The sequence below is a fragment of the Carcharhinus amblyrhynchos genome, unplaced genomic scaffold, assembly GCF_965287045.1.
Source record: "Carcharhinus amblyrhynchos unplaced genomic scaffold, sCarAmb.v2.hapA scaffold_40, whole genome shotgun sequence".
NCBI lineage: Eukaryota > Metazoa > Chordata > Chondrichthyes > Carcharhiniformes > Carcharhinidae > Carcharhinus > Carcharhinus amblyrhynchos.
The window spans coordinates 5001831-5022029 of NW_027649781.1; the positions used below are offsets into that span (position 1 = coordinate 5001831).

The following is a 20199-nucleotide window of genomic DNA, read 5'->3' on the forward strand; positions in this document are numbered from 1 at the left end:
CCTTTTGAGTGCTGCACCTCACTGTGATATTAATTGAAGCCGGTGTATTGGTGCAGCACTCCATTCTGTTGTGTGTCTGCTTCCCAGGATGACCTCACCTGTTACCATACTCCCCCTCACCTCCCCTCCCAATGCTGTTGCCTCTTGCTGTGCCCATCACCTGCCTACCCCTGAATATATCCAGAGTGAATTCAGGGTCATCTTGTGTATTGGCTGTTTGACCGTGGAGTGCTAACCACAACCAACGACTTGCCTGGAATTCACAGAGATACTCACAGACCCACACTCAGCCATGCATTTATGCACACACAGACACACACACACACACACACATACAAACACACAGAGACACACATACATGCATGGTCATAAACACATGTACATAGTCATGCACATGGATATACTCACACAAAGACACATACACACAATCTCACACACACACTACTGCATACATACGCACATTCAAGCACATATTCACATGCAGAAATACACAGACACACATACGTAGACACACATATATACCCACACCCACATAGAAATGCTCAGATGGACACATAGACACCACATAGATACACTCGTGCACACACTCACAGACAAACTCTCGTGTGTGCGCGCACACAGAGACATACACAAATTCACACATGCATTTTCAGGAGCATTACTAACGGCCATTCAGCCCCTCAAACCTACCACTGAGTGAGATGGCTGATTGGTATCTGAACTCTGTCTAGCTGCTCTGACACACACAAAATATCAGCAAGCACTGGGTTTGAGATTTTCGCTCAAAACCACCTTTCTTCGTGGAGAGTGATCTGGAAGGAGATTGGACCATCTTTGCATTTCTCCACCCCAACCCCTCCCTACCAAACGTGGCCAAGTTCTCAGTTAAGCCTCCACATTCGGTAGTGCAGTGTGGCCCTTAAACTGGGCAGCCTAATCACTCAATACTCTTCGACACTCCAAATAACGTCCAGTTACTCTCCACAGGTACGAGGGCTGCCCATTCTTCAGCTAGCAACAGAAATAGAGAGAGAACGGGAACGGGCTTTCCTGCTATGTAATCCAGAATGATTGGGAGGAAGCGTGCATGCGGGTGATTGGGGAATGGGGTGGAGGTGGCAGTTGGAGGGGCGTGTGTGAATGATCAGAGTTGGGGGGGGCAATTTGGGGTGATGGTCAAGGTACACAGAGTGTGACAGGGTGGGGGTGATGTTCAGGGTACTCAGGGTGTGACGGGGTGGGGGTGATGTTCAGGGTACTCAGGGTGTGACAGGGTGGGGGTGATGTTCAGGGTACTCAGAGTGTGACGGGGTGGGGGTGATGTTCAGGGTACTCAGGGTGTGACAGGGTGGGGGTGATGTTCAGGGTACTCAGTGTGACGGGGTGGGGGTGATGTTCAGGGTACACAGAGTGTGACAGGGTGGGGGTGATGTTCAGGGTACACAGGGTGTGACAGGGTGGGGGTGATGTTCAGGGTACTCAGGGTGTGACGGGGTGGGGGTGATGTTCAGGGTACTCAGTGTGACGGGGTGGGGGTGATGTTCAGGGTACACAGAGTGTGACAGGGTGGGGGTGATGTTCAGGGTACACAGAGTGTGACGGGGTGGGGGTGATGTTCAGGGTACTCAGAGTGTGACGGGGTGGGGGTGATGTTCAGGGTACTCAGGGTGTGACGGGGTGGGGGTGATGTTCAGGGTACTCAGAGTGTGACGGGGTGGGGGTGATGTTCAGGGTACTCAGGGTGTGATGGGCTGGGGGTGATGTTCAGGGTACACAGGGTGTGACAGGGTGGGGGTGATGTTCAGGGTACTCAGGGTGTGACAGGGTGGAGGTGGAATTGATGTTTGGGGTAACAGAGTATGATGGGGTGTGGGGTGGGGTTGATGTTTGGGTTACAAATGTGGCATAGGGGTGATGTTTGGGGTACACAGAGTATGACAGGGTGGGGAGAGTGGGTGATGTTTGGGATACACAGTGTGTGACAGGGGTGTGGGGTGGGGTTGATGTTTGTAGTACACAGTGTGTGATGGGGAGTGTGGGAGATTGGATGGATTGTCAGTAATCCTGGAAGGGGTTGGGATATCCCCAGAGATGGGAATGAGTGATCCTGGAAGATGTAGCTGTCCATGCTCTATGGGTCATTCCCATGGGCACACTCCGAGACAAACATCAGAAGTTGCTGGCGGATCATCAACCTGGTGAAGGACGCTCTTTGGTCTGCCCGAAACTTGTTGGTCTTCCAGTACAAGGAATTGTCCCCGACTGAGTGTTGCAGACTGGCACATTCCAGAGTCTAAGACAACGTGTTGAGAGACGTACTAAAGCTTGGGACAGCCAACACACAGATGCAATAGGGAAGGTCGCTGTCTAAGACCTTTCAACCACAGTGAACTGAGGGGAGCAGAACCCTCTCGAGCTGAATGACTGACTGAATGTATACAGTGAATATTAAATATATCTCAATTGTATTGAAGCACCTCAGAGTGCAACTTGTTCTATGTAGACAACATTTAAATACCTTTGCAACATTTCATAGATTCCCTACAGTGCAAAAGGAGGCCATTCAACCCATTGAGTCTGCACAATCCTGCACAGGCCCCATCCCCATAACCCCACCTGTTTACCCACTAACACTAAGGGTCAATTTACCACGGCCAATACACCTAACCAGCACATGGTTGGACTGTGGGTGGAAACTGGAACACCCGGAGGAAACCCACACAGACATGGGGAGAACATACAAACTCCACACTGAGAGTGAACGAAGGCCAGAATCGAGCCAGATCCCTGGCACACAAGGCGTCATTGCTAACCATTGTGCCACCCTGTGTTCGATGGCGTTTAGAAGGATGAGTGGGAGGAATCTCACTGAAACTTACAGAATACTGAAAGGCTTGGATCGAGTGGATGTGGGGAAGATGTTTCCATTAGTAGGGGAGACTAGGATCCGAGACCACAGCCTCAGAGTAAAGGGATAATCCTTTAGAATCAAGATGAGGGGGAATTTCTTCAGCCAGAGGGTGGTGAATCTGTGGAACTCTTTGCCACAGAAAGCTGTGGAGGCCAGGACATTGAGTGTATTTAAGACAGAGATAAATAGGTTCTTGTTTGGTAAAGGGATCAAAGGTTATGGAAAAAGGCAGGAGAATGAAGTTGGAAAACTTATCAGCCATGATTAAATGGCAGAGCAAACCTGATAGGCAGAATGGCCAAATTCTGTTCCTATATCTTCTGGTCTTATGAGACTTCGGAGCAGAAGCAGGCCATTTGGCCCATTGAGTCTGCTCCACCATTTATTGAGCTCATGACTGATTTGGTATGATAACATTCAGAATGGAATGAAAATCACCAGTGGGAATGCCCACAGTCTGTGAAAAAATGAAACATGGGCAAATCCAATGAGCTATTGGGCTTCCCGTATGAATAATGTAGGCACCATTCACAGCCTCTTGACGTCCAAGGTCGTTCATTGCCAACAAAATACCCTTTTTGTTGCAAGTATAGTCATTGCTGTATTACAGGAAATTTGTGTACAGCAAGCTCCTGCTATGTGACAGTGGGGAGCAAGGTGGCACAGTGGTTAGCACTGCTGCCTCACAGTGCCAGGGACTCGGGTTCAATTCCCTAATTGGGTCTGTGTGAAGTCTGCATGTTTCCCCCGTGTCTGCGTGCTCCAATTTCCTCCCACTCTCTGAAAGACGTGCTAGATAGGTGTATTGGCCATGATAAATTGACCCTTAGTGTGAGGGAAATAGGTAGGGTAAATATGGCAGTTTATGGGATAGGGGTTGGGTGGGATTGGGCCGAATGGTCTCCTTCTGTACTGTAGGATTCTATGATACTGACCGGATCCCCTGTTTTCAGTGAGGGACAAACATCAGTTGGGGCGCTGAGGTGAGGATGGTTGCCGCACAGACAGATGTTCTGCATGCAAAGGTGGCAGCTCCTACAGCACAGCGTTCTCTCCACCTCCCCCACCAGGAACCGGTCAGCAGAGGCATTGTGCCCAAAGACTCTGGGGCAGCCCTTGACCCCACCAACAACACCCTCTCTGACTGAGGAGCGAGAGGGCGTTGTGAAGGCTGCTGGTATTTCAAAACCTCCGGAACATTCTTCCCTGACAGAATGTGAGATCTAAGTGCCCAAGATTTACTAGGATGCTACCAGGACTTGATGATTTGAGTTTTAAGGAGAGGCTGGATAGACTGGGCCTTTTTTCCCTGAAGCATAGGAGGCTAAGAGTGATCTTGTAGAGGTCTATAAAATAATGAGGGGCACAGATCAGCTGGATAGTCAATATCTTTTTCCAAAGGTCGGGGAGTCTAAAGCTAGAGGCATAGGTTTAAGGTGGGAGGGGGGAAATACAAAAGGGTTCAGAGGGGCAGTTTTTTTCACACAGAGGGTACTACCTCTGGAACAAGCTGCCAGAGGTAGTAGTAGAGGTGGGTACAATTTTGTCTTTTAAAAAGTACTTACAGTTACATGGGTAAAATGGATATACAGGGAATGTGGACCAAACACAGGCAATTGGGATTATCTTTATGGTAAAAACTGGGCAGAATGGACAAGTTGGGCCAAAGGGCCTGTTTCCATGCTGTAAACCTCGCTGACTCCATCCTGGGGGTGGGTGAGAGTGGGGGTGGAGGGTGGGTGATTGCTCAGATAGGCTTGCTCTCCAACACTACAATGCCCAAAATGTGAGTATGATTCATATCAGAGAGTAGGTGAGATCAATACTGCATTGTCTTCATTAACAAAGCAGATGGAACTGTGACAATACAAAGATATTTTTTATTATTCATTCGTGGGACATGGGCATGGCTGGCTAGCCAGCATTTATTGCCCACCCCTAGTTGCCCTTGGAGGGCAGTTGAGAGTCAACATCATTGCTGTGGCCCTGGAGTCACATATAGGCCAGACCAGGTAAGGATGGCAGATTTCTAGCATTAATACCACTGGGCCATCACCACTAGGTTAAGAGAGTGGGCAAAAGTGCGACAACTGCATGTTGGTGCAGGCAAATGCAAAATCACCCAGTCGAGGTGTATATAGGATAGAGTGGCCGCATGGTCTAAATAGTGAGAAACAGTGAAAGTCCAAAGAGACCGGGCAGGACTTTCCCGCTGTGGGAATTGTAGCAGGCAGAATGGAAAATCCAGCAGAGCATGCGAAGATGCATAGACCTCGGATGGGTATTTCCATTCTTGGGACGTGCATGCAGCCTGAAGTCCTGTCTATTAGGCTGAGGATTTCCAGTCCCATCAGACTCAATAGATCTTCAGCTGGTCCACCAAGGCGGGACCGGAAAAACCCACCCTCAGACACTTGGGTACACAGATCTTTAAAATATCAGGAACCGGAAAGAGAGGGTAATCAGGGGGGTATCAGGGCAGCATGGTGGCACAGTGGTTAGCACTGCTGCCTCACAGCACAGGGTCCTGGGTTCAATTCTGGCCTTGGGTCCTGTCTGTGCAGAAACTGCACATTCTCCCTGTGTCTACATGGGTTTCTTCTGGGTGCTCCAGTTTCCTTCCACCATCCAAAGATGTGTGGGTTAGGTTGATTGGCCCTGCTAAATTGCCCCTTAGTGTCACAGGGATTAGCAGGATGAATGAGGATTACGAGGGCTTGGGTGTGATTGTGGTCAGTACAGACTCGATGGGCTCAGTGGCCTCCTTTTGCTCTGTAGGGATTCGATGAGTTCTATGAATTCATTGTTTATTTCATTTATTTATTAGTGTCAGAAGTAGGCTTACATTAACACTGCAGTGAAGTTACTGTGAAAATCCCCTTGTCCCCACACTCCAGCACCTGTTCACATACACTGAGGGAGAATTTAGCACGGCCAATGCACCCTAACCAGCATATCTTTCAGACTGTGGGAGGAAACTGGAGCACCCGGAGGAAACCCACGCAGATATGGGGAGAATGTGCAGATCTGCTTAGACAGTGACCCGAGGCCGGAATTGAAGCTGGGACCCTGACGCTGTGAGGCAGCAGTGCTAACCACTGGGCCACCGTGCCACCCTGATACCTCCCTAATTATCCTCTCTTCCTGGTTCCTGACATTTTAAAGATCTGTGTAACCGAGTGTCTGAGGGTAGGTCTTTCCGGTCCTGCCTTGGTGGGCCAGCTCCGCACAGGCCGTGACACAAGCCAGGAATCAAACCCATGTCCCTGGCACGGTGCTGTTCCTATGACACCGTAAGAGACATGGTATAATAATAGCCAACAGTGCTCACAACAGACGGGAGAGATGGAAGAGATCATCATCATCACATCATAGAATCTCTACAGTGCAGAATGAGGCCATTTGGCCCATCGAGTCTGCATCGACTACAATCCACCCAGGCCCTATCCCCATAACCCCACACATTGACTCTGCTTATCCCCTGACACTAGGTCAATTTAGCATGGACAATCCACTTAACCAGCATGTCTTTCAGACTGTGGGAGGAAACTGGAGCAGTCGGAGGAAACCCACGCAGGTATGAGGAGAATGTGCAAGCTCCACGCAGAGTGACATGAGGCCGGAATTGAACTGGGTCTCTAACGCAGCAGTGCTAACCACTGGGCCACCTTGCCGCCCCAAGATGCAGGCCATTCAGTCCATCGAGACTGCACTAACTCTCTGAAAAGCAACTTACCCAGGCCAACACCCAATCCTACTCCCAAAACCCTATGCCTTTACCATGGTTAATCCACTACCTTGAACAGTAAGAAGCAATTTAACAATGGCCAATCCGTCTAATCCACACATCTTTGGACTGTGAGGGGAAAATGATGAGATGAGAGAAGGAGGATTAAAAGAGACAGGTAGAGAGAAAAGGAAGCAGGCTTGAGGCAGAGAAGATGGAAGAAGTAAGGGACTCACCCCACTTGTACTGGGCCTCTGGACGAGCGATCATGGAGCAGCGCTGGTGCCGGTTATGCAAAATCCCCCGACCGTCCCAACCTCCGGGCTGGAGGACGCGTGGTGGCGAGCGGCCTGCAGGGGGAACGAGAGAAAGGCCAAGAAAAGATAGGATGGGAAACACAGGAAAGTGGACAGCAAAAGACAAAGCTGCAGAGTACAGAGCAGAGACCGTCAGACCAGAACACCAGTAGATCCACACACAGGCCCAGTGCATCGTGCTGTGTGATCCCTGGTGTAATATAATCACACACAGGCCCAGTGGATCAGTACTTGGAGGGAACAATGTCGAAACCATGATATTCCAGCACAATCCACTATCCCCATAACCCCACATATTTACTCTGCTAATCCCCTGAAACTTAGGGTCAACTTAGCATGGGCAATCCACTCAATCCACTGGGCCTGTGTGTGATTATATTACACCAGGGATCGCACAACACAATCCACTGGGCCTGTGTGTGAATATATCACACCGGGGATCACACAACACAATCCACTGGGCCTGTGTGTGATTATATTCCACCAGGGATCGCGCAACACAATCCACTGGGCCTGTGTGTGATTATATTACACCAGGGATCACACAACACGATGCACTGGGCCTGTGTGTGATTATGTTACACCAGGGATGGCACAACACAATCCACTGGGCCTGTGTGTGATTATATTACACCAGGGATGGCACAACACAATCCACTGGGCCTGTGTGTGATGATATTACACCAGGGATCGCACAACACAATCCACTGGGCCTGTGTGTGATTATATTACACCAGGGATCGCACAACACAATCCACTGGGCCTGTGTGTGATTATATTACACCATGGATCGCACAACACAATCCACTGGGCCTGTGTGTGATTATATTACACCAGGGACGGCACAACACAATCCACTGGGCCTGTGTGTGATTATATTACACCAGGGACGGCACAACACAATCCACTGGGCCTGTGTGTGATTATATTACACCAGGGATGGCACAACACAATCCACTGGGCCTGTGTGTGATTATATAACACCAGGGATCACACAACACAATCCACTGGGCCTGTGTGTGATTATATTACACCAGGGATCACACAACACAATCCACTGGGCCTGTGTGTGATTATATTACACCAGGGATCACACAACACGATGCACTGGGCCTGTGCGTGATTATATTACACCAGGGATCGCACAACACAATCCACTGGGCCTGTGTGTGATTATATTCCACCAGGGATGGCACAACACAATCCACTGGGCCTGTGTGTGATTATATTACACCGGGGATCGCACAACACAATCCACTGGGCCTGTGTGTGATTATATTACACCAGGGATGGCACAACACAATCCACTGGGCCTGTGTGTGATTATATTACACCAGGGATGGCACAACACAATCCACTGGGCCTGTGTGTGATTATATTACACCAGGGATCACACAACACAATCCACTGGGCCTGTGTGTGATTATATTACACCAGGGATCACACAACACAATCCACTGGGCCTGTGTGTGATTATATAACACCAGGGATCACACAACACAATCCACTGGGCCTGTGTGTGATTATATAACATCAGGGATCACACAACACAATCCACTGGGTCTGTGTGTGATTATATTACACCATGGATCGCACAACACAATCCACTGGGCCTGTGTGTGATTATATTACACCAGGGATCACACAACACGATGCACTGGGCCTGTGTGTGATTATATTACACCAGGGATGGCACAACACAATCCACTGGGCCTGTGTGTGATTATATAACATCAGGGATCACACAACACAATCCACTGGGCCTGTGTGTGATTATATTACACCATGGATCGCACAACACAATCCACTGGGCCTGTGTGTGATTATATTACACCAGGGATCACACAACACGATGCACTGGGCCTGTGTGTGATTATATTACACCAGGGATCACACAACACAATCCACTGGGCCTGTGTGTGATTATATTACACCAGGGATCACACAACACGATGCACTGGGCCTGTGTGTGATTATATTACACCAGGGATGGCACAACACAATCCACTGGGCCTGTGTGTGATTATATTACACCAGGGATCGCACAACACAATCCACTGGGCCTGTGTGTGATTATATTACACCAGGGATCGCACAACCCAATGCACTGGGTCCCTGTGTGAATATGTTACACCGGGGGTCAAAAATGAGATCTCATGGCCACAACCTGGACTATTTCACTTTGACCTTTCCCAATGTCTTAATCAATTGTAACTCTAACTGGCCTCTCACTCCAATCTCCTTCCCTCTCTGTCTCTTTGTGATGCCCAGACTCCGAGGAATGTGCCCTGTGGAGCAGACATTTACCGCCTAGTTCCTGGCTGCTGCTGCCAGACTTTGGCTTGTTTTTTGAAAAACAACTGTAGTTTGGAAGGCAGATGTGGGAGGGGGAGCAGGCAGCGACGGGATGTCATGTTGGCTGGAGGTGTGTGAGTGTATGCCACAATCTCCATGGGGTTGTCAAACTGGGGCTGGCAACCCACACTTATCTGGTGTCTTTTGCTCTGCCTCTGCTCCCTGCCTCACTGTCAGGCCTGGTTCTATTGAGGGAGCATCCCTTGCTCAACCACTGATGTCACCCAGCCCAGCAACCCCCCGCTCCCTGCTCCCCCCCACCCCCCCAACACTTCTTTGTGCAGCAAGTACTAAGATTATTTTAATTCTGCTATGTTGCTGCGAACCATTCAGTCACTCCACCACCAAAGCACTGTGGCAGCCGTGTGTGCCATCTACAGGAACCACTGCAGAGACTCACCAGGGGAAGTGGCGGGGTGGGGGCGGGGTCGGGGGGGGGGGGGGGGGTGGGTGCGGAATGGTTCGTCAGTCCAACCTACTGAACCCACTACCTCAACCATCCTAGAAACACAAGGACAGCAGGGGCAGCACCACCTGTACATTTCCCCGCAAAGCCACGCACCATCCAGACTGGAAACCATGGACGGGATTATTCCCCTCCCCCCAATCTGGTGGAAAATATGACAGTCGTGCAGACACGGAAGACATAGTACCTACACTGACTGGGCCAAAATCTTAGAACTCCTTCCCTAACAGTACGGTGGGTGTATCTACCTCCGGGACTGCAGTGGTTCAAGAAGGCAGCAATCAGGGGCAATTAAGGATGGGTATAAATCCATCCCTAGCCAGCAACACCCACATTCCACGATACAAAATGCCAAATTAGCGCACTTTTGATGGTTTGCACATGTCGGAACGTAGGAACAGAAAGACCATTCAGCCCACTGAACCTGTTCCACCATTCAATACAATCATAGAACAATACAGCACAGAAGAGGCCCTTCTCATGCAGAATGCAGAGCTTCGCATTCTTACCTCATCCCTTGGACCTCTACTTTGGGGAGATTTCCTGTAACTTCCTCGGTGAAGACAGAAACAATGGCCAGAATTCTCCGGCCATTCACACCAAGTGGGATTCTCCAGTGCCATCAACAGCACATCTCCCAGCGTGGGGTGACGCCAATGGGAATTCCCACTGAGGAGGTGTGATTGGAGAATCCCGTCACTAACAGACAAGGCGCCACATCCCGCTGGCAGGAAGCACGTAGTTGGGAGGTTGGAGAATCTCACCCAAATTATTTAGCTTCTCTGCCATTTCTGTATTCCCCAGGATGAATTTTCCTGACTGCCCGTAGTGGGCCCACATTTCTCTCAGCAAAAGGTTCCCTATTCACATCCATATAGAAGCTTTAACAGCCCGTTTAATTTTTTTTATATTTGTGTCCGTGTGTATTTATGGAATGGAAATGTGGTTTGGAAGGGGAGGGGTAGTATTTATTTGTAATGCCTGCTGCTCTGGGACTTCCTGGTTGCGTATGCAGCCCGTTTGGAAACAGGTTCAGAAAGGCCAGTTTTGACATCTAACAAGGCACTGGGACTCGGACAACAGAAAATCAATGACCACAGAATACGACCTCACACTGCGCTTCCGCAGATACATTTGCTCCATTCTTAGAAGATGTGTGACTTGGCAACGTATCATTGCAATTTTTAATTGGGCAATTTATCTTGCTGACAATGATCCGCATGCACTCCCCTTGCACTTGTCAATGTGCCCAGAGCTCCAGAGAATCTCTGCAGATGAACAATTTTTAACTCTGGATATTTCTTCCAGAGAAAGGGACCATCAATAGCAGCAGAGGGCGGTGCCTTCAAGGAACTATAAAGGGTCGTGAACGAAGCCCAGTCCAACACTCAAGCCTCCCATCCAACAGTTCCATCTACACTTCCTGCTGCTTTGGGAAAGCAGTCAGCATAATCAATTATTATCAACCCATGCACCACAGATATTCTCTCTTCCACCTTCTTCTGTCAGGTAAAAGCTACAGAAGTCTGAGGTCATTTACCAACTGATTCAAGAACAACTTCTTCCCTGCTGCTGTCAGACTTTTGAATGGACCTACTTCACATTAAGTTGATCTTTCTCTGCACCCTAGCTATGGACCGTAATATTACATTCTGCACTCTGTCCTTCCCATCTCCCTTATGTATTCTATGAACAGTATGTTTTGTCTGTACAGCGCACAAGAAACAGTACCCGATACATGGGACAATAATAAATCAAATCAAATACCAAGATTCTAACATCACGAAGCATGGATTGAGAGAGAATTGGCAACAGGGTCTAAAGGATTGTTGAGAATGTATTACTGTTACAGAGAATGTGTTCTGTGATGTGATGGCGATTCGGGGCAGCACGGTGGCACAGTGATTAGCACTGCTGCCTCACGGCGGCAGGGATCAGCGTTCGATTCCCGGCTTGGATCACTGTCTGTGTGGAGTTTGCACATTCTCCCTGTGGCTGCGTGTGTTTCCTCCAGGTGCTCCGGTTTCCTCCCAGATTCCAATGATGTTCAGGTTAGGTTGATTGGCCCATAATGTCAAGGGGAACGAGTGGGGTAAATAGGTAAGGTTACAGGGATAGGGCCTGGGATTGTTGTGGGTGCAGGCTCGATGGACCAAGTGGCCTCCTTATACACTGTAGGAATTTGATGACTAAGTATCTCATTAACTGTAAAGCACACTCTGAGATTGTGAAAGGTGTCAGAGGACGGTTTGCCCAGACGTGGCTTGTTATTGCCTGGAATATCTGGGGGTTGAGGGGTGGTTAAATGGCGCTGTGTAAGATGGTCAAAGGGACTTGATCAGGGAGTACACAGAAACCCTCTGGTGTCTTGGGAGAACTGGGGGGGAGAGAGGCAGGGAGGTGATGGCACAATGTTAAAGTTGGAGCCATGGCACTCAGGATAGGTCTTTGGAAGCTCACCTTTACACAAAGGGTGGGAGAGATCCAGATTTCCCTCCCTCCTAAAGGCTGCGGATATGGCTGGAGACCAGCTGAAGCCTTTGAGTTGGAGGCTGAGGGTATCTTCATTGGGGCAGAGGTACCAAAGAAGGTGAGGCAAAGGCAGGAGCCAGGATTTGACCCACCAACACTCAGTGGAATAGCAGAAGAGATCGAGTGATGGAGAGGAGCCTGCAGGAGGTGAAGGGGGGGGTAGTTGCTGGATGGAGATAACCTGCCCTGACTAACACTTGATTGTTCAGAACCATAGCCATTGTAATTGGATATTTCCCGACTTCAACGAGGATGGCATGGTGGCACAGTGGTTAACACTGCTGCCTCAGAGTGCCAGGGACATGGGTTTGATTCCTGGCTTGGGTCACTGTCTGTGCGGAATCTGCACATTCTCCCTGTGTCTGCGTGGGTTTCCTCCGGGTGCTCCAGTTTCCTCCCACAGTCCGAAAGACATGCAGGTTAGGTTGATTGGCCACGCTAAATTCTCCCTTAGTGTCCGGGATGTTTAGGTTAGAGGGATGAGCAGGGTAAATATGTGGGGTTACGGGGATAGGGCTTGGGTGGGATTGTGGTTGGTGCAGACTGAATGGGCCGAATGGCCTCCTTCTGCACTGTAGTGATTCTATGATTTTAACTAGTTGGAAAAAATCATCTTGAATGGAGATCCATTCTCTGTCAGATCCACAGTCAGCTACGGGCCAATTTGAAATGACAGCCAGTTGGGTAATTTATCATAACAGGTCAATCCTTCTTATTAAAAAAATCATTGTCACCTCACCTCTCACTGTCCTTCTTCATTGTTCCAAGTTGTCATCATGTATAGTTTTTTTTTAAGGTGAATTTATTTAGGGAGTGAGCAGGAGGGGCAAGAAGGATTAATTGGAATTCAGGAATGATTAATGGATTTGTCTTCCAGCTGAAGGGAAGACTCAGTGATGGGATCACAACATCAACCTTGCAAACTTCACACAGCTGTACTCACTCTGCCTGCTAACTCTGTCCGCACCGGAATTTTCCAACCTCACACACTCTGTTGCCAGTGAGAATGGAGAATTTGGCACTCAGCCAAGGCTATTTTCTAAATGGGGAATATAATTCAGAAATGGGTGGCACAGCGGTTAGTACTGCTACCACACAGCGCCAGGGACTGAACTTTGGTTCCAGCCTCGGTCACTGTCTGTGTGGAGTTTGCATGTTCTTCTCGTGTCTGCACGTGTTTCCTCCGGGTGCTCCGGTTTCCTCCCACAGTCCAAAGATGTGTGGATTAGGTGGATTGGCCGTGCTAAATTGCCCCTTAGTGTCAGGGGAACTAGATAGTATAAGCAGCGGAATAGGGCCTAAGTGGGATTGTGGTCCATTTAGATTCGATGGGCCGAATGGCCTCCTTTGCTGCAGGATTCTAAGAAATCTAATCTTTGAAATCTGAAGTGCAAAGGGATTTGGGAATCCTCATTCAGGATTCTCTTACGGTAACTTGCAGGTTGAGTTGGTCGTTAGGAAGACAATTGCAATGTTAGCATTCATTTCGAGAGGGCTAGAATACAAAAGCAGGGATGTACAGCTGAGGCTTTATAAGGTTCTGGTCAGACCCCATTTGGAGTATTGTGAGCAGTTTTGGGCCCTGCATCTAAGGAAGGATGTGCTAGCTCTGAAAGGGTCCAGAGGAGATTCACAAGAATGATCCCTGGAATGAAAAGTTTGTCATATGAGGAGCATCTGACAACTCTGGCTCTCTACTCGATGGAGTTTAGAAGGATGAGGGGGATCTCATTGAAACTTACAGAATATTGGGAGGCCTGGATCGAGTGGACATGAGGAAGATGTTTCCGTTAGTCAGAGAGACTGAGATCCGAGGGCATGGCCTCAGAGTAAAGGGACGACCCTTTAGAGCCAAGAGGAGGAGGAATTTCTTCAGCCAGTGGGTGGTGAATCTGTGGAATTCATTGCTACAGAAGCTGTGGAGGCCCTAGCATTGAGTGTACTTAAAACAGAGACAGATAAGTTCATGATTGGTAAGGGGATCAAAGGTTCCGAGGAAGAGGCGGGAGAATGGGGTTGAGAAATTTATCAGCCATGATTGAATGGTGGAGCAGACTCAATGAGCCGAATGGCCTAATTTTGCTCCTATATCTTAACTTCCACTGAGCTTAATTCTGTTCTGGGCTCATGTCTGCAGAGAAAGCGCCAAAAACTTGTGGGGAGCAAGTGTGTCAAACAGCTTACGTCTCCCACACACTAACATTGCCTCTCCTTCAGTTCCAGCCATGCGGGAACAAAATATGTGAATTACAACAGATAGAATAAATCTGTATGATTGGATATCCATTACAGAGTCTAGGTTTCAAGGTGACCAAGGTTAGGATCTAAATGTAGAAGGTTACTTGACATTTTGTAAGGACAGGAGGCAAGGAAAAAGTGATGGTTGATTAAACACATCGTTAGTTTGATTTGATTTGATTTATTGTTGTCACGTATTAGTATACAGTGAAAAGTATTGTTTCTTGCACACTATATAAGCATACCATTCATAGAGAAGGAAAGAACAGGATGCAGAATGTAGTGTTACAGTCATAGCTAGGGTGTAGAGAAAGATCAGGTTAATATAAGGTGGATCCATTCAAAAGTCTAATGGCAGCAGGGAAGAAGTGATTGAATTAAAGCGCTGTTAGAGAGTTTTTCAGACTTAGAGTGGAGTTTTAGAAGCATAGAACGAGAGTAAAAGATAGAATTTGAGGGTATGCCGGGGACAGCTCACAAAAAGTTGCCTCACTGTGGAACCATCCTAACGAAAGCGAGAGATGATACATTTTGGTAGTTCAAACCAGGGCAGGACTTACTCAGTTAATGGTAGGGCGTTGGGGAGAGTTATAGAACAAAGATTTAACAATACAGGTTCATAGGTCCTTGAAAGCGGACTCACAGATGGACAGATGGTAAAGAAGGCATTCGGCATGCTTGGTTTCATTGGTCAGAACATTGAATATAGGAGTTGGGACGTCTTGTTGAAGTTGTACAAGACATTGGTAAGGCCACACTTGGAATACCATGTACAGTTCTGGTCACCCTATTATAGAAAGGATATTATTAAACTGGAAAGAGTGCAGAAAAGATTTACTAGGATGCTACTGGGACTTGATGGTTTGAGTTATAAGAAGAGGCTGGATAGACTGGGACTTTTTCCCCTGGAGCGTAAGAGGCTGAGGATGATCTTATAGAGGTCTATAAAACATGAGGGGCATAGATCAGCTAGATAGTCAATATCTTCTCCCAAAGATAGGGGAGTCTAAAACTGGAGGGAGTTGGTTTAAGGTAAGAAGTGAGAAATACAAAAGGGTCCAGAGGAGCAATTTTTTCACATAGAGGCTGATAAGTATTTGGAACAAACTGCCACCGGTAATAGGAAAGATAATAGTAGAGGCGGGTTCAATTTTGTCCTTTAAAAAGCATTTAGATAGTTAGATGGGTAAGATGGGTATAGAGGGATATGGGCCAAATCCAGGCAATTGGAATTAGCTTAGAGGTTAAAAAAAAGGGTAATGGACAAGTTGGGTGAAGGGCCTGTTTCCATGCTGTAAACCTGTATGACTCTATGTAGTAGAAGACTTTGTGATAAATCCTTTCTGAGAAAGGATATCCTACAGTGAAAAAGTCGCTTTGAGAAGAATTCATTGTCTGAGCCTGAATGAAGGATTATATCAAATTGGAAGAGACACTATAGAAATCGGTAAAGATTGGTGGTAGGTCAGAAGATGGAGCAGATTTTAAGAAATATAAAGAATGACTAAAAGTTTAAAGTTTATTTATTAGTATCACAAGTAGGCTCACATTAACACTGCAACGAAGTTACTGTGCAAATCCCCTAGTTGCCACACTCCGGTGCCTGTCCGGGTACACTGAGGGAGAATTTAGCAAGGCCAATCCACCTAACCAGCATACCTTTTGGACTGTGGGAGGAAACCAGAGCACCCGGAGGAAACCCACGCAGACACAGGGAAAACATGTAGACTCCGCACAGTGACCCGAGCTGGGAATCGAACCTGAGTTCCTGGTGCTATGAGGCTGCAGCGCTCACCACTGTGCCACCATGTCACCCATCCAAAAGAGGAGTGGGTGCACTATTCCTGGAGACAGTGCAAGACCAGGTTGATGCGAGGCGTGGAAGGAGCAAGCCCCTGTCCCAGAAATCAATTTAATATCTGGCCACCAGATAGGGGATATATTAGATATTAAATTCATAAGAACAGATACCTTGCTTAATCGTAGCTTAACGGCTGAGAAACAACGAAGAAAAGAAAAAGAGGAAGAAAGGATGTGAGAGAAAGTGAGCTGGTAAATCTTAGAATCATAGAACCCTACAGTGCAGAAGGAGGCCATTTGGTTGATCGAGTCTGCACTGACCACAATCCCATCCAGGCCTTAATATCATAACCCCATGCATTTACCTTAACTAATCCCTCTGACATAGGGTAAATAGTGCTGCAATTTTCTTTACTGTTTGTCCCTAAAACATGACAAATCTCCCAGGAGCAGATGAGCCTGCATCATTGGGTATTAGACAGGTTTAATCTTCCAAAAATCCCTCTGATTTGGGAGGATTCCCAGGGGAATTGGAAAATAGTAAATGGAGACCAAAAACAGGAAATTACAGGTCAGTTCACTCAACATCTGTCATTAGGAATTGCGAGAGTCCAATATTAAGGAGGTTGTAGCAGGATACTTGGAAAATCATAATGTAGTCAGGTAGAGTCAACATAAGTTTGTGAAAGAGAAATTGTGTTTAATGTATTACGGTCTTATTTGAGGAAGTAACATGCTGTCATATTAAGGGTTACGACACAAGGCAGCAAGGTGGTACAGTGGTTAGCACTGCTGCCTCACAACATCAGGATCCCAGGTTCAATTCCGATCGGGTCACTGCGCAGAGTTTGCACATTCTCCCCGTGTCTGGTACTCTAGTTTCCTCCCACGATCCAAAGATATGTGGGTTAGGTTGATTGGCCATGCTAAGTTGTTCCTTAGTGTCAGGGGTATAAGAAAAGTAAATATCTGGGGTTATGGGCATAGGGCCTGGGTGGGATTATGGTCGGTATAGACTCGATGGGCTGAATGGCCTTCTTCTGTACCGTAGCATTCTATGATTCTGTAAGAGAACAAGATGTATAGGGTACCATATTAGCCTGGATAGAGGATTAGTTAGCTAACAAGAAGCAGAGGGTAGAGATAAATGGGTCTCTTTTGGGTAACCAAGCCATAACCAATGGGGTGGCACTGGATATAGCGCACTGCTGGAGCCTCGATTATTTACAATCCATATCAAGGACTTGGAGGATGGGACCGACTGTGTGGTAGCTAAATTTGCCAAAGAAACCAAGACTGACAGGAAAGTAAGTTGTCAGGAGGAGATAGAGAGACTACAAAGGTATGTAGGTGAATTAAGGGAGTGAGTAAAAATTGGGCAGATGGAGCATAATGTGGGAAAAACAGTAAACTTGTCCACTTTGGCAGGAAGAAATGCAGCATATTATTTTATATGGTATATTAATTTTTTTTTCTAATCTCAGTTAATATTATAACTGGATGGGAAAATCCCAGAATGGAACCCTGGCCTACTGCTAATTAGTTTTAGCAATGATAGATAAAATCTATTAAACATGAGAAAAATAGACTTTGATACAATATTCCTTTACACCCCCTTAAGCTGAACAACTACACACAGGTTTTTATGGTTAATGTGGATTACAAAGTACATCTTAAGCTACAATAGTCTCATTAACACAAATTTTAAGCACACAAGATGACTGTGGTCAAATATACTCTCAACTCTGAGTCCCAAGTACATGTATGGATGTCTCCTCAGAATCCTCCCGGTGATTGTGATCTGAGAGTTTCCAAACTCCACTCCCAAAAGACTTTGAAATTTTCCTTCATAAAGGTTTGCATTCAAAAATACAATGCATGTTTTCCCAATGACACTTTGAAACAAAGCTTCCACTGCATTTTAACAGTGAACCCAATCCAGGATTTTACACCAATTCCTTTCAGGTTTCTTTGTCTTGACTACGATGCAAACTACACACAATTGCCTTAATTCTTGATTCCCAGCCTACTAAAATGGCACCAGACACTTGATGCACCTTTAAAGGCTACTTTCCAACTCTGAACCTGGTTACTGCAATTGTCTGTTAAACTCAAAGCACTTTGTTTACTCTTCCTTAAATTCTTCTGAGCCATACTTTGGTTTCTGTTGACGTAACTCCAGACTTCCCGGACACTTTTCTACTGTTCTCTAGTTTCCTTAACTAGCTGGACTTTACGGTGGCATGGTGGCACACTGGTTAGCACTCTGCCTCACAGTGCCAGGGACCCAGGTTCAATTCCCAGCCTCAGGTCACTGTCTGTGTGGAGTCTGCACATTCTCCCTGTGTCTACATGGGTTTCTTCCAGGTGCTCTGGTTCCCTCCTACAATCTGCAAGGCATGCGGGTTAGGTGCATTGGCCATGCTAAATTCTCCCTCAGTGTACCCGTTCAGGAGCCGGAGTGTAGCGAATAGGGGATTTTCACAGTAACTTCATTGTAGTGTTAATGTAAGACTTCTTGTCACACCAATAAATAAAAAAATGTAGGCCATTCGACCCTCTGAGCCTCATTCCCCATTCAATAAGATCATGGCTGATCTGACCGTTCTCAACTCCTCCTTCTTGTCTTTCCACCCTATAACCTTTGGGAGAGGATGGGGGAGAGAGAGGGGAGGTGGAGGGAGGAGAGAGTGAGAAGATTGTGGGGAGAGAGAGACAATGGGGGAGAGATGGGGAGAGAGAGTGGGGAAGAGCTGGGAGGAGTTGGGAAGAAAGGGGGAGGAAGAGAGATGTGGGAAAAGCAGGGGTGAGAGAGAGAGGGTTGGAAGGGTTGAGGGGGAGTGAATGAGAGGGATCGGGGGGAGAGATAAAGAAGGGGAGGGAAAGAGGGAGGGAGAGTGAGAGTGAAAGAGTTTGTATCAGAAGGCGAGTGGATTTAATTTCTCCCTTCAGAGTGTTAAGGACATTGCACAACATCGCTGTCCAGTGCTGAGGGGGGGGGGGGGGGGGGGGGGGGCGGGGGCTGCACTGTTGATGGCGCAGCTGAACAGAGATCAGATAGATGCAGGGGGCATAGGGGAGTGACCCTGGGTCAATATTGACGCAATTGACTCAATAAAACTGTCCAAAAAACACAGATGGGTATTTCAGGCTGGCCACCTTGCTATGGGTGGGATTTTGCTTTGCAGAATCCCCATGTGGCAGCATTGGATGCACTCTGAAGGAAGAGTAAAGACCATGAGTTGGAGGTTCATCAAGGATGTGAGTGACACTAGATAAAGGCAGATTTTCTTTTTAGGGGTACATTCAGAGGTGATGACCATTCGATTACATTCCGTGAGTGCTTTAAATCACCTGGCCTGGTGTTTTAGCTTCCCTTCCTGCTGGTCCCACAACTGCAAATTGGCACGTTCATCGTGACCACTCTAAACACACCTTTTATTCCAAGGCTGGCCTTTAATCCACTTCCAACTGGTCTAAATTGATGTTGCCTGTATCTGACTGATCCAAGCTGGCTCCAATCAAGCTGAACCATTGAATCTATTAGTTTGCACAGCGGGCAGCTGGCTTTGGGCATGGGGGTGCCTTCTGCTCCGGCACTGACCACACACTGTCTGTTTTAAACGCATGGCAAACCGCGAGCATGCGGAGAACGTGGGCGGGAAACCACAGCTTTCATCAGCAGCTACTTGTGTTGATCTGGCACCTTACACGGAGTGAAATGGCCCAAAGGCATTGTGTGTTAACTGACAATATCTGACAGCAAGGAGACATTAGAACAAAGAAATAAAGAACAATACAGCACAGGAAACAGGCCCTTCGGCCCTCCAAGCCTGCGCCGCTCATGCTTCCA

General features: G+C 47.5%; 1 protein-coding gene and 1 pseudogene across 6 annotated transcripts in view; both read right to left on the bottom strand.

Annotated features, from left to right (window-relative positions):
- Nucleotides 1-20199, bottom strand: part of LOC145335766 (ras/Rap GTPase-activating protein SynGAP-like) — a 565240-nt gene that overhangs the window by 467601 nt on the left and 77440 nt on the right. For all 6 annotated transcript variants that reach the window (XM_080181495.1, XM_080181494.1, XM_080181493.1 and 3 more), the window contains exon 2: nucleotides 6875-6988. In XM_080181495.1, coding sequence (XP_080037621.1) covers nucleotides 6875-6988 — 114 coding nt within the window. The remainder of the gene's footprint in view (nucleotides 1-6874; nucleotides 6989-20199) is intronic.
- LOC145335772 (U2 spliceosomal RNA) lies at nucleotides 16375-16552 on the bottom strand (annotated as a pseudogene).